The sequence below is a fragment of the Rhamphochromis sp. 'chilingali' genome (assembly GCF_963969265.1).
Source record: "Rhamphochromis sp. 'chilingali' genome assembly, chromosome: 10".
NCBI classification, from domain to species: Eukaryota; Metazoa; Chordata; class Actinopteri; order Cichliformes; family Cichlidae; genus Rhamphochromis; species Rhamphochromis sp. 'chilingali'.
The window spans coordinates 4200303-4213186 of record NC_137937.1 but is presented as its reverse complement, the minus strand read 5'-3'; the positions used below and the strand labels follow the sequence as shown (position 1 = coordinate 4213186).

General features: G+C 44.5%; 1 protein-coding gene across 3 annotated transcripts; it reads right to left on the bottom strand.

Annotated features, from left to right (window-relative positions):
- Positions 1-1226: 1226 nt before the first annotated feature.
- On the bottom strand, positions 1227-11519 carry hps4 (HPS4 biogenesis of lysosomal organelles complex 3 subunit 2). 3 transcript variants are annotated; one of them, XM_080895237.1, is made up of 14 exons: positions 10605-11500; positions 10251-10341; positions 9945-10088; positions 9739-9846; positions 9173-9289; positions 8789-8883; positions 8612-8684; positions 6849-6973; positions 6080-6743; positions 5835-5961; positions 5398-5509; positions 3304-5111; positions 2300-2444; positions 1227-2163 (listed from the first exon to the last, which is right to left on the bottom strand). In XM_080895237.1, exons 1-12 carry the CDS (start codon positions 10634-10636, stop codon positions 4940-4942), a joined length of 1860 nt encoding a protein of 619 aa, XP_080751363.1. In that variant the 5' UTR covers positions 10637-11500; the 3' UTR covers positions 1227-2163; positions 2300-2444; positions 3304-4939. The 3 variants fall into 3 exon arrangements, with proteins under 3 accessions (XP_080751363.1, XP_080751364.1, XP_080751365.1); XM_080895238.1 differs by lacking the exon at positions 10605-11500 and adding an exon at positions 10512-10599; XM_080895239.1 differs by lacking the exons at positions 1227-2163; positions 2300-2444 and adding an exon at positions 5685-5711 and having other exon boundaries at positions 5095-5111; positions 10605-11519.
- Between the last annotated feature and the right edge of the window lie 1365 nt (positions 11520-12884).

Genomic DNA, 12884 nt, shown 5'->3' with positions numbered 1-12884 from the left:
GCAACAGATCTTATGGAGTGATTAATCCAGTATGTACAGAGGTACAACAGTGAGTGTAGACAGCCATCTGTGAGACACAGCATTGGCGATCTTTCCAAAATTGGTGAAATTATGAACACAAAGTTCAAAAAAGATTTAGATCCAAGTTTGACTGCATGGTTCAGTCATCCACAGCACCTAGTTCCCATTTTCTTAACAACATATAAAGAAATGAGGGACCACTGTACCTTTTGTTGATGCATGAATAGCTTCCAACATATTGGCTTGGCTTGGTAATTATTATTGATCTATCACACATTTGTCTGTATCAGGGTATATGTCGTCTGATATGTGCAAATATATTTTTAAGAATTTGTTTTTTAACTGAACTGCAGTAAAGATCAGGTCATCAGATAATTCTTATTACTTTAAAACCAGTACATCATTTGATACCGCCTAAATATCAGCGTTAGCTAAAAATCCAGGACAAGCAAGGCTCTACCTTAAACCTCTTAACCTTAAAAGTGCCCGTGTCATGTGACGCCTTGCATAAATAACACAATAACATACATTATTCATTTTTTTTTTTTTTAAATTACTTCACAAATGGATAATTGTCTCTCAGATGATGGTGGCTACTCACTGCCTGAACCCTTTGGCCAGATTATTGTTATTCAGATTAAGGGTAGCAGCTCTCAAATAGCTTTGAGTGCCTCACCCCCCACTGGCAAACTGAGTCAGAGGGTGAGATATTGTGTGTGTGTGTGTGTGTGTGTGTGTGTAATAATAGAAATACTCAAATAGTCTAAAAAGGCTAAAAACTGAACAAGCCTGAAACTGAATACCTCCACAGAGGCTGAAAACACACATGCCACACCACATCAGGAACATCTGGATCTCATTTTGTGTCATATTCCTTCAGTTTGGTATATATTTGGCGATAAGATGCAAAATTGTATCTCACAATGGTAAAGAATCGTTCCAGAAAATAACAATTTTGAATCCAGAAACAAAAAAGAATCTCTTCCAAGTCAGGCAAAGCACCACCTCAGGACCACCTGGGGTTTTTTTTGGGGTGTTTTTAGCTGGGACTCTCATCTCTTATTTTCTGTTTGTCCTTCATAAGTATATATTTTTATTTTGAAATCCTTATTGAATGGCAGCAGCGTCGTGCCATCTTATGCCTTGTGTTCCTCGGTGCCATAAATTTAGGGACAGCAACACAGAAATAAAGTCAACACTGTCGTCTAAAGAATTTTATTAATAGCTGATTTATTGTGTAGCCAATAAGTTATTTTATGGTCAGTTCAACCACATAAGCAAAGCAAATTTTGAGTAAACAAATGAAAATCACAAAAAAAAGTGAACGATGATAATCATCGGTTTCTGAGGTAGGATAGAAAAGTGTCACAGGGTCCGAGGGTCTAACCATACGTCCTCACAAATGAACAGAATAATCACAGCTCAGTTCAGCATGGTCGCAGCACATGTGCAAGCCCTTTGTTTGTCCAGGTGTTGTTTTTTTTCTTTCTTTTCCCACCAACTGTGAAAACTTCTTTAAATAGAAGCACGAGGCAGATTCATGCGTAGCTAAAGGAGGACAGCTGCTGAACAAAGCAGACTGAGGCCACGCGGTTTGCTGCTGGACCGAGTCTCATAACCACAAAATTACACAAACTTACAGTATGTCATATTTACAATGTACATATTTACATATATAGAGAGAGAAATAGATAATTTACATAAGCTTTAGCCTATAAATTAATCATTTTGACATTTGAAGTGCATCCTTTTGTGTTCAGCTGGTAATGGCAATAGACTGATGAATGCTGCCATGCAAAAACAGTCAGGTCCAACTGTTAACCTGATCCAAAATAAAGAGCCATGAAAGGTGTGTGCGTAAAGTCAACACCACCAGCTCTACATGACACCTCAGTTCCACCCTGACTGCAACCCAGGACCAAGACCAGATCCAGAGGACGACTCCCCAACATGTTGTCCTGCGGATCCTTTACGAAGGGGTTTTCACCCGGCGGATCTCCACCGGACAAAAACGCCACCCGCCAGATGTTTGTCAAGCTGGGGCCCTGCCTTCGACCACCTATGACCTCCTGTGCGCTGTGGAAAAGGAACAGCAGGTCCACTCTCAATTCCACGGTGTGACCCCGTGACCCCAGAGTGTACCTAAAGGTGGCAAGAGACAGTGTCACAATCAGGCCAGCCATTCCCAGAGCCCATCAGTCAAATGATATTACTGGGTCTTGAATAAGAGTGTGTGTAAAAACACCAAAAGTACATTTCTTGAGTTTTGAGCCTGTACCTTGTAGGAAGCTTGTGCTTCGCCATGGATGGAAGCACAGGGCGGATGTCCAGATGTTGCGGGTTGGAAAGCTGAAGGTGAAGCTCGGCTCTTGTAACCGTTAATGACAAGATCTCCCTGGTGAGGACAAACTCCACACCCGTATCTGGTGAGGCGGAGAAGAGGCAATTAACAGTCTGCCAGAGTCACGGTACAGCATTTCATGTCACAGAGAAGCACATTCACTCATGTCAGGCTCTGCCGCAGAGGTGATGTTTTCACTCCTAATGCCTTGTTAATGAGTCAGCAGGATGTCTCAACAATTCTTGAAGGGAACATTAAGCCAGCTAAGACTCATTTGTGTGCAGATAACACAGTCCTCCCTGCAGCTGCATTATTCAAGTCATTATCCACCCCCAAACTGCCTTTCTGTCTTCACTTCACCTCTGCTGAAAAATGATATTTTTAAAGGGAAAAGCCAGAATGCATACTCTGTGTGTGGCTGCTTCGTGTTATTCATGTTTCTTTTGCTTAATTTTCTGCTAAATTAGGTACCAATTCATCCCTGTAATTTATTCACTTAGTTCATCGCTCATTAGACCCATTCAGAATGGTTTACTGAACAAAGTTTCTCTTCTCTCCTGATTAATTTGCAGCACAACTTTTTTTAAACTCTGGAATTATTAAGATTCTTAATATAGCAGGTAAGCTCAAGAAATATGAGAAGAAGCTGTGTGGAGGCCAGCTGATGCTTACAGATGTGAAGAGTCCGTTCCCGTGGTTACCACACAGCTAGTTTTATGTATTGAACTGAACTCTGTTTTGGAGGATTAACCACAGGGATGATCTTCGATTTTAGTTGGGTTTTTTGTTTGTTTGGGGGATTATTTAGAAATACTCCCTCCCATCAGGATCAATCCCGCTCAGCACATCTGACCTCCACAGGACGAGCATGAAGTTAAAGTGAAAAGTTAAAGTTTCTTTTGCCTGGGTGTATTCTCTCTTTCTTTCTTTTTTTTTCTTACCTCCTCTCATGCGACCTTGAATCCCTTTCAGCCTCCTGCAGTTTTCTCCTTCTTGACAGCAGCGGTAGACGCGCCGGACGAAGCCGAACAGAGGTTTTCCTGGAAAAACCAACCCACGTGAAGCTCTCGCGGAAAAGTGCCGCATGCTGATCTCCAAACGCGTCCCGCTATCCACGCGAGCTTCTTGCGTGTTCTCCAGCCAAGGTGCTTCCAGTTCCGCGCACCGGTCCGTGCGTAAAGTCGCTTCGTGTGGCTCCCGTGACAAACGCTCCGATGTGCCCACCGCGCGCCCGAACACTCCACAGCAGCTCAGCATCATTAAAATGAAAAGTGATGTAATCCGCGTGCAGTTTGAAGAGGCCATGGTGAAATCCCGAATTCCGCCCAGTGCTTTTCCAGCGACGAGGAGCGGCCACTTCTTCTCTGATGCCAGCTCTCCAAAGCCTTGCGGCCAGTTTGAACCCCTCGCTATTATACCCCACTGACAATGGGGGGGACAACACACCACTTAGAATTTGAATCCTGGCCCTCCTCACAGTCCCTGCCCCTCCTTTTGTGCCTTGCCCACCCATTTGACCCCCGCTGCCTTTTATTGAATGCGCCTGCATAATTAGGCGCCCCCAGAGCGCCGAGCAAGCCCATTCACATTCAGCTACTTAGCTAATTGCCCTAATTACTCCATAGCTGGATGGTCGAGAACGACCTTACTCGGAACACGTATAGGGGAGGATATTCTGAGAGAGCAAAAGTATGAACATCTTACAGGCATGCGTTTGGCATTTCAGACACCTGTTCATGGTCGTTTGAACGGAGGCATTAAGCAAGAGGCAGAAAACAATAGGCTCCACACTGAAGTCATAAGAAGGTCAGGCAACCCCAGCTGTTTTCAACAAGTTATGAGAAAAGTAACTCATAAGAGGCCAACTCAGAGCGGATCACATTTTATTTTAAAACACACAGAAGTTCATCACAGCAAACCTCTTCTCAGACAACCTTCGAATACACACATTTTGTGTAAATGGCAGCAATAAAGACAAATCACAGTCCTAATAGCCAAATATTTAAATAACACTTTTTGATTGCTGACATAGAGTTGATTATAAAATGCTTTAGAACTTCTAGACAAATAAGCCAATACAGGAGCAGCGAACAAGCACGTTTTTCTTCTCAAATGTGGGAGAGGATAACGATTCTGGCTTCAGTCTAAATGCATGAGTGAAAGCAACAGAAACATCTGCTGCAGACAGTTACTTTATTTATTTTTTTTGTCTAAATGTAACAAATAAAATTAGACTCATACAAGCATGGAAGTAAACATAACCTACTTTAACTAAGCTTCAACAAGCATCCACTGTCATAGCAAATTTATAGTTACAATATAAATTTAAAAAAACAGTTCTGCTGTGAATATGAGATCCACTAGGGTTTTACAGCACAGTGCCACAGTGTACGGTAATGTACAGCATGGGAACAAGTAAACCACAGCTGGAGGGCAGCAAAGAAGATGTAATCCTGTTGTAAAATTTCCTACAGCAGAGCTTTTTTTTCCATTTTATTTTTTTAATGTTACTTACAGGGCAGTTCTTCTCCCAGTGAAATACATTTCCTCCTGAACGGGCGACCCGACGCTGCCCTGTCAGAGCAGGTTAACCCCGTGTTTCAGCAGTCTGTGCCGGGCCTTGCTGGGTAGCGAGAAAGCGCTGTCCTGGTGGTTCGGGATGCCCGAGTTCCTCAGCGAGCCTCCGTTCTGCTGGAAGTAAGTCTCCTGGGCCACGCTGCGGGTGCCATACACAGCTGTGCTGGCATTCCTGCCGACATAATGTCACGCAGATTTAAATTTCAAGCCCGCTGTGCAACAAACAAACACACTAGAGAAGGCAAACAGTGTGGGAGTTTTTTACCAGTAAACATCAGCTGTCAGAGCGAGATCCACGCTAGTTAAGGGAAGGTTTAGGTTCAGAGGGATGAACGTGATAAACTGTCAAATAATCCCCCCTCCCTTCTAACCTTTACTTGAGTAGAAGAAGAAGAAGAAATCCCCCTGCCCCCTCCACCCTCTCACACCAAAAGCTACTGCATCATTGCCATGCTGACCTGATAATAGCCTCCTGCAGAGTCTCAGTGTTACAGAAATGCGAGTGAAGAAGTGATGTGGCTCTGACAAAGGGTTGATCCCAGGCTCCCCCTGACCGGCCAGACAGGTTGGCTGCAGAGACACACAATAACAGAGGCACATTAACCTGGACAGGCATGCCTGCAGCTCAAAAGAATGCTGATCACAGTCCTTGAAATTAGCAGTTAGCTCATGCAAAGACAATCTACCAACCCTCCCCCCTCCTAGCCCCACTGCCCTGGGTAGAGATGCAGGGACTTATACTCACTTCAGCAGAAAAGTGAAAGTTGGAAAACTGGAAGAGACAGAATGTTTGGGAATATCAGATATGAAAAAAAGCTGAAAAGACAAGCGCAGGGAGTGCCGAATATTTAATGCAGGGAGACAGCTGATTAGATATTTAAGGGGCAGTTATTACTTGTGAGCGTGCTCTGAATGCAGTCGAAATGGGCAAAGGTGTAGGGCCCTGGACCTCCCGGGGCACCCGGAGAGATGGTCCTCAGATGGGCCTCCAGTCCATTGAGTGAAGCCAGGCTGCTGTGATACTGGAGACAGATCGACAATGCCACGTATCAGCATGACAAAGGCAAAAACAACGCACTCATTTGCTTGAATTTAAATTGAGCTGCAGTTTGCAGAGGAAAGACAAAACACAGCCCTCACCACTTCCTCCATAGAAGCGGCGTCACTCATGAAGTGAGGCTCCACCAGCAGAGCCAGCACCAAGCCCTTCACTCTGTGCATGTACAACGTCATGGGGATCAGCGCATTCTCCTCTGAGGCGTCAGAGAGACGATGAGGAGGAGGAAGAAGAGGAGGAGGATCGCTCTTCCCTGCCTTGTGGCCTGAAACACTCCCACGGGAGACTCTGCTGTCTTCCTCCACCACCTTATCATCGTGCGGCTGCTCATTTCCAGACTCGACCGCTTGAAACTCAAACACACCCCCAAAAGCTCCCTCCCCTTCTCCTCCATTTAGATGGGAGTCTTCTTCAAACACGGAGCCGTCTCCTTCACTGCGAATCTGGCTGCGACCACCTGTGCTGTCGCGGGAGCGGCTCTCTTCCGCCTCATCTTCAACAGTGTTTTCTCCATTTGAGAGAAACCTGAGCGACTGTGGAGATGGGTTGAGGGAATTGGCAGCGCTGTGGGACGAAGCCGGGCTGAACACATCGGAGTCTGACAAACGAGGGCTGAGGGACGCCTTCTGAGGAGGTTTGGATAAGCTTGGATATGACACCTGTGACTCAGGAGAAGGAGTGTCGGATAAAGTCCTTGACAGGCGGGTCTTCTTTGAGGGACCATCTCTTTGTGGCGTGGTAGGACAGCTGGAAGGTTTTAGAATGTCAGAACTGTGTAACAAAGGGATTCAAGCAGCTTGTTTAAATAAGCTTCACTGAATATCATCTGTAAAATAAATAAGGAGAAACCACCTGAAACCTTTGTCGACAGGAGCGGACTGCAGGTCCTGGAGTTCAGGCGCGGTCAGGAACACAGTTGTGGAGCTGACAGTACCGCTAAATGAGCTTGATGCACTTGTTCCATTAGGCCGCTGAGCCTACACAAAAAAACAAAAATATTATTATTATTTTTTGCTGCCTGTTATACAGCAGCAACACTTAAATGCAACAACCAGGAGCAGCAGCACTCCTTACTTCGGTGTCTTTCTGCACAATGACAATAAAGGCTCTCTGAGCACCTCTGAGAGTGAGAGCTGCATCATCAGCCCACTTTAATTATCCACCAGCCCACATCCTCCCAGGGAATCTAACAGGTTTGCTAGCTTGTGAGAACACCTGGCACCACACTGCAATTCTGCCTGCGTCTTTGCATTAGCTGCTTATAGCTGAGCTACCCCGGGGTCACAGCAGCAGCATACAGGATGAATCACTGCGTGTGCTGAGATTAGTTGTCATGGTTTACTCCAGTTTTTCTGTTTTCTGTCATTTATAGGTTTTATTCTTTATTCTTCAACACAGCCTGAACTGTCTTAGACGAGCTTTCTTATACTTTTCTTTAAATAGTCTTCAGGAATAGCTCACCAGGCTTCTTCACGGACAAGCTCTTCTTTTTGCCTTCTGTTCTGTCTGTCTGTCAAAACACTGCTTCAATAATGTTGATGTCCAGTCTCTGGAGTGGTCAGTCCATGACTGATGGTGTTCCACTGTGTCTTTTTTACCCAGGTTTAGGGCACTGGCTGTGTGTTTGGGATCATCATCATGCTGAAAAATGAAGCTGCTTCCAATAAAACACTTTTTGGCACAGTGGATGAAAATGATGGAACTCTACTGGGTTCATAACTCCATTAATTTTGACAAGATCTCAAAAACGACTGGTGGGAATGCAGTTCCAAACCATGACAGAGCCTCCGCTGTGTTTTATAGATGGTCACAGACACTCGGAGTGTCTTTGAAACAAAACTTTTACATTTGGAGATTTGGATTCATCACTCCATAAAACCTTTCTCCCCGTTTCCCTTCATTATTATTGGATTTTTCTCCCCTATTTCTTAAGTACATTGCTTTCAGATTCTATTAATCTGTTATAGATTAATAGGACACACTGCACACCATGTTGAGATACACCAAGTTTTCATCAGGCTGAAAATATGCCAACACTTAATATTCATTCATTTTTACAATGCATACAAGCTGCTGTTTCAAACTTAAACAATTTCTTGATTGTTTATAGCCCGTCCACGAGTGACGTTCTGCACTTTAACAGCAGGCCAAAGTTATGCTGTATTTTTTGTTACATTTTAGACATTATTAAAGATTGCCTGCGTCTTAGAGAAACAAATATATAGAGTCAGTGGAGACGTGGAAATATTATGCGTTTATAGACCTATCACATCAAAGAGAGTGACCCTGGATGAAGAATAAGTTATTCTCTGACTTCTAAAGTATGGCTTTTGCAGCTTGCTCAAATAAAGAAATTTGTCACAAAACACTAACTGCACAGTGCATCAATCAAGCATGGTGTCCTCACAGCGGAGGGACCTGCGAAGTACCCTTGAGCTTCCATCCCCTAATTATGTGTATGCGTGTGAATGGGGGAGGGGGCTGGTGCGTCTCGTCTTTTCAGGCTGCTTTACTTACGTTAACTTTTCATTATATCTACGATTTTACTACTGCTGATCTGAAGAAAAAAGAAAAAAAAAGTTGAGGAAACCTCTGGACAGATGTTGAAGTCCTACCTTGGTGTATGTTTCACTCTCGTGAATCATGACCTTCATTGTGAGCCCTGGAGACATCTGTGTGCTGACAACTCTTTGAAGCAGATCACAAAAAAATACATTAAAAAAAATTTCTGATTTCAGAAGCTGACATTTAAAAGAAGAAGTCGTGGCCGTTCTCTTCAAACGCGAGCTCACCTTCCTCTGAACAGAATACATCCAGCTAACACTAGAGGGCAGCGCTGACAGGCCTGAAGAATGAGGGCCGCTTTGAGCAGGAGAAGAGGGTCAACCTGAGGAAATGAATCCGATGAAATGTTACCTGCAGCTCATGCAGAAATAAACAATAAAAAAAATGATTTTGCTTTTATATTATCATCTACTGAGCAAATCTCCAGCGTGTGCCCACTGTATTGTTTACATGTATCCTGCAGGCACACTAAATAAGCAGAAATGAACCGCTGATGGTTTGTCGAGCCATGCTGAGGTCTTACTCAACACCACAAGATGTTGTTATATATTCTGCCTTCTGAGTGGCGGCAGGCTAAAAGCAGAACCCCACGTGTGACCTTTAGTACTTACGTTAGTCGAGTCGATGGTCTTCAAGCAGCTGAAGATGTGACTAAGCTCTGAGGATCCTGACTGCAGGTGAGAGAGGTACCTCGCCCACTGGGCTGCCAGGGTTTCCTGACTGTTGAGCTGCCAAGCAAAGGTCAAACTCGATGACAATGAGCATTTGGGGATTTTATTCAGACAGGTGGCAAATTAAAGGAAATTCAAAGATAAAGGTGGCAGACCACTGTTTAACGGCACGGCCCGAAATGTCTCACATGGGCCGAGATTGCTCGCCTGCCACAGCGTGTGATTCACCTTGTTGTCATAGTCAGTGCTACGGATGAAGCACAGGGAGGCTCCTCAGAGAAGAGACCAGACATGAAGTTTGCACTGACCCTTCACACTAAGTCCACCCAAAACCATTTCAATAAAAAGCCCCACAGTGTTGCTGAAAGCCACACACATAAAGGTTTTTTTGCCCCTTTAACTTGTCACTGGTTGTGCTGTCAGACATCTTGATCTTTTTGTGACGGCTGATGTAAATGTTTCTTAAACCTACGTAGAACAAAGCAGAAGTATTTGTGCAGCTGCACCTGATAGCTCTGGCGGACAGGGCCGTTGTAGAAACAGAAGAGGTCTATCAGCTGGTCCAGGAACTCAGACACGCTGACAGTAGGGACATCCACCGAGCAGCCCAGCGCCTGGGGGAGAAAAGAAAACACATCCCCAGAATAACCATTAGGGAAGCCTGAAATATCACAAGAGGTTGCTGCTGGACCACCAGTAGAGCCCCACTCACCCAGAAGAAGTCGTCTTTCATGCGGATGGCGAACTTGCTGCGCCGCAGCCTGAGCGTGCGCGCTGGAGAGGAGGAGAGCTCGGAGACGCAGCGGCCCACGCCGGCGAGCTGCCCACACAGCAGCTCCTGTTTGTCTAGTGGGGTCTGACAGAGACATGTGATGCTTTCACAGACTTCTCTGAAATCAAGCTAAGAACATACGCACACAAATACAAGTGCTGGGAGATTGTTATCATCTTCGACACACTCCCTAACACACACACACACACTAGACGTGCAGCTTGCAGCACTTTGTGTCAGCCAGACCTCTTCAGGGTAGAAGTAGCAGATTCCGTCTCTTGTAGGATCAGCCTCTCCTCTGACCTTGGATCCATCATATAGGAAGAAATAGTTACACCTGCAGAAGTAAACACACACGAGTGGCTAAATGTGTCATTTAAGAAATAAAGAAGCAAGAAAAGACACATTTCAACCACGCAGTAGTAATACTGTGCTGGAAGCAAGCATCTAATTAACTTTGTGCATAAAGATATGTGTTTGGTTTGCTATAATAATGTAGTAGCTCACTATCAGCTAAGTAGCAAAGCCGTGTATGTTTATGGTCCATCCTGCATGCTGTAGCTGGTGTCTGTAGTAAAGGTGGCTCTCAGCGGATCTTACATTCTTGAATCTGGCTGCAGAAGCTCAGCCATGACCGACGCGAAGCCCCCAGGAGCCCCTCAGTATCTTGTATCCATCCGCCCGAGCAGGCTGCAGATGCACTCTGACACACACACACAACTACTAAAACACAAAAAGTGGAACTGATGTTTTATCCGCGAATTCTGATCTTAGTAATCGCCTGTCACGCCGCAGACGGTCCGCTGTTTGCCGCAGATCACTCAAAACACGGCCACGGAGCGTGTTTTCACGCCATGTTTACGTTTCGCTCGCCGTAAGTTTTAATTACTTCCACACAGAGAAAATATCGCCACTTGAGGAATGCAGGGCAGTCACACGCAGTGGAAATCATGTGAAAGGACGGCGAGCTCACAGGGACAAACTAGTGCGCCATTACGCTGCACATTACTAGAAAGGTGAAGACGAGAGTGTGTGAGGATTACTCACTGCTGGTTGGCGGATTGCCTCTTAGTGTCACATTGATTATGATCCCAGTGTCGGTGCTTTTACGTGAAATTGTTGTGAAAAGTGTCACTTTCTTCTTATTTTGTTTGTTTGTTTTGTAAAACCATCATGGCGTTTTCAGACAACGTGCTTCTTAAACATCTTTGAATGTATGAATCCTGCACAGTCAAATGTGTCTATTTTAAGCCATTTTTATTGGAAATGAACAGGATTTATGAAGGGCTAAAATCAAGTAATGATCAGCATTGCAAGCCTGGTTGCTCCTACTCCATATTTACAGTCTGTCCAGTTCTTTTTTGACACTTAAAACATCTTTATAGAAATGTGATATTTGTTTCCATGTTGGCCAGATCTCTCTTTAAAGAGACATTTTTTTAGTCTCAGTAAATAGTCCCTTTACCAAAACTTGATTGCAGCTTCTACTTTGTGACAGGGCCGTTCTTTCTGCCTCGGAATGACTTGATATCATTCATGAGAGTTATGTTTGAGGTGTTTTTGACAGATTATAGCCCAAGAAGTCATTTACAACTGTTTAAATTACTCTTTGATTTATGTGGAAACGGATGCTTTAGGTAGAACTTTTAAAAAAGACGAAGAAATCACATCCACACAAAACTAATGTTCTGTTTTTATTGTATTTTATTTTTAAATTAAACCGGTGGCACATTACATGGACCGTTTCTGTGTATTGCTCCATAAGACTTCGACAACAACCGATCATAAGCCTGGAAACGTGAGATGCTCTTCATCCTGGGAAAGGCAGTGCCAGAGGCTTTTGGCAGGAAAGGTGACCTCCAGCAGCTCCACTCTCGCGCACGGTGTTAAAGGTCGAGCGTGGATTTAAAACTGCGCAATAAGAACGCATTTGTAACGAGCCCCTCTCAGCATCACGCGTGTTTCCACTGGGACTGGATCGGAAAATTTTGAAACGCTCTACATCTTACAGCCGCTTTGACTTCACATTTTCCTCCGCAGAGCCATCGCACATCCGTTTCTCTGCTCTTGATTAATGATGGCTACCATTCGTGGGCCGTGAACGCGCACCGCTAGCCAGCCCATGGCTGCGGAAAGCGCGATGACACTGGACTCAGCTGCTTATCAGGTGACAGAGTGAGACGTTTAAGCATGCAGCTGTTCAAAAGGAGGGACCCGAGTTTAATATTTTTGGCGAGGAAGCGCTGTTTTCACTCTCAGTCCAGCCCAGACATTTTGATTTAGTGTCCAAGCCTCCTGAGGACGTGCAGCTGCTGGGCAATGTCCACGCCTAACGGCGAACTCTGGACCCACAAACAGGCGCGCAGTGCACTGTGGGAGTCCAAGGACACACCTGTCTCTGTATAAGCATTTCACTACATATCAAGCATTTCACTACATACCGTACTGTGTATGACTGTGTACGTGACAAATAAAATTTGAATTTGAATTTGAAAAGTCTTCACAACCCATTCTCCGGCACACAACGGACTCAACAGCGATGATATGAAGTAGTAATAGTTACACTAAGCAGACACACTTTTACCAAAATTAATATTTAATCAACATAATGATTAACAGTTGACTTTTTTCTACTCTGAACCTCATGATTTTTACATCACTCTTTGGAGATAAATGTCAGAGAGTTAGAGCTGTTCATAGACAACGAGCAGACAACGATTCTTATAAACTGCGAAGTTTATGCGTTTGAAAATCACGTGACCCAGCGGCCTGTTTATTAGGAGGCCTCCAGCAGTGACAGAACAGTTAGCACCAATTTTCTGCGTGCTGGTGATTAAAAACAAAGAGTCAGCTTTGCTGTAGAAGGTTTCCAACTGAGCA

Coding starts and splice junctions, on each gene's coding strand:
- hps4 (XM_080895237.1), bottom strand. CDS start 10,636: ATGGCTGAGCTTCTGCAGCCAGATTCAAGAAT. Junction 9,847..9,944: donor TGAAAGACGACTTCTTCTGG/GTGAGTGGGGCT, acceptor TTTCTCCCCCAG/GCGCTGGGCTGCTCGGTGGA. Junction 6,744..6,848: donor CCTGTCGACAAAGGTTTCAG/GTGGTTTCTCCT, acceptor AAAACCTTCCAG/CTGTCCTACCACGCCACAAA.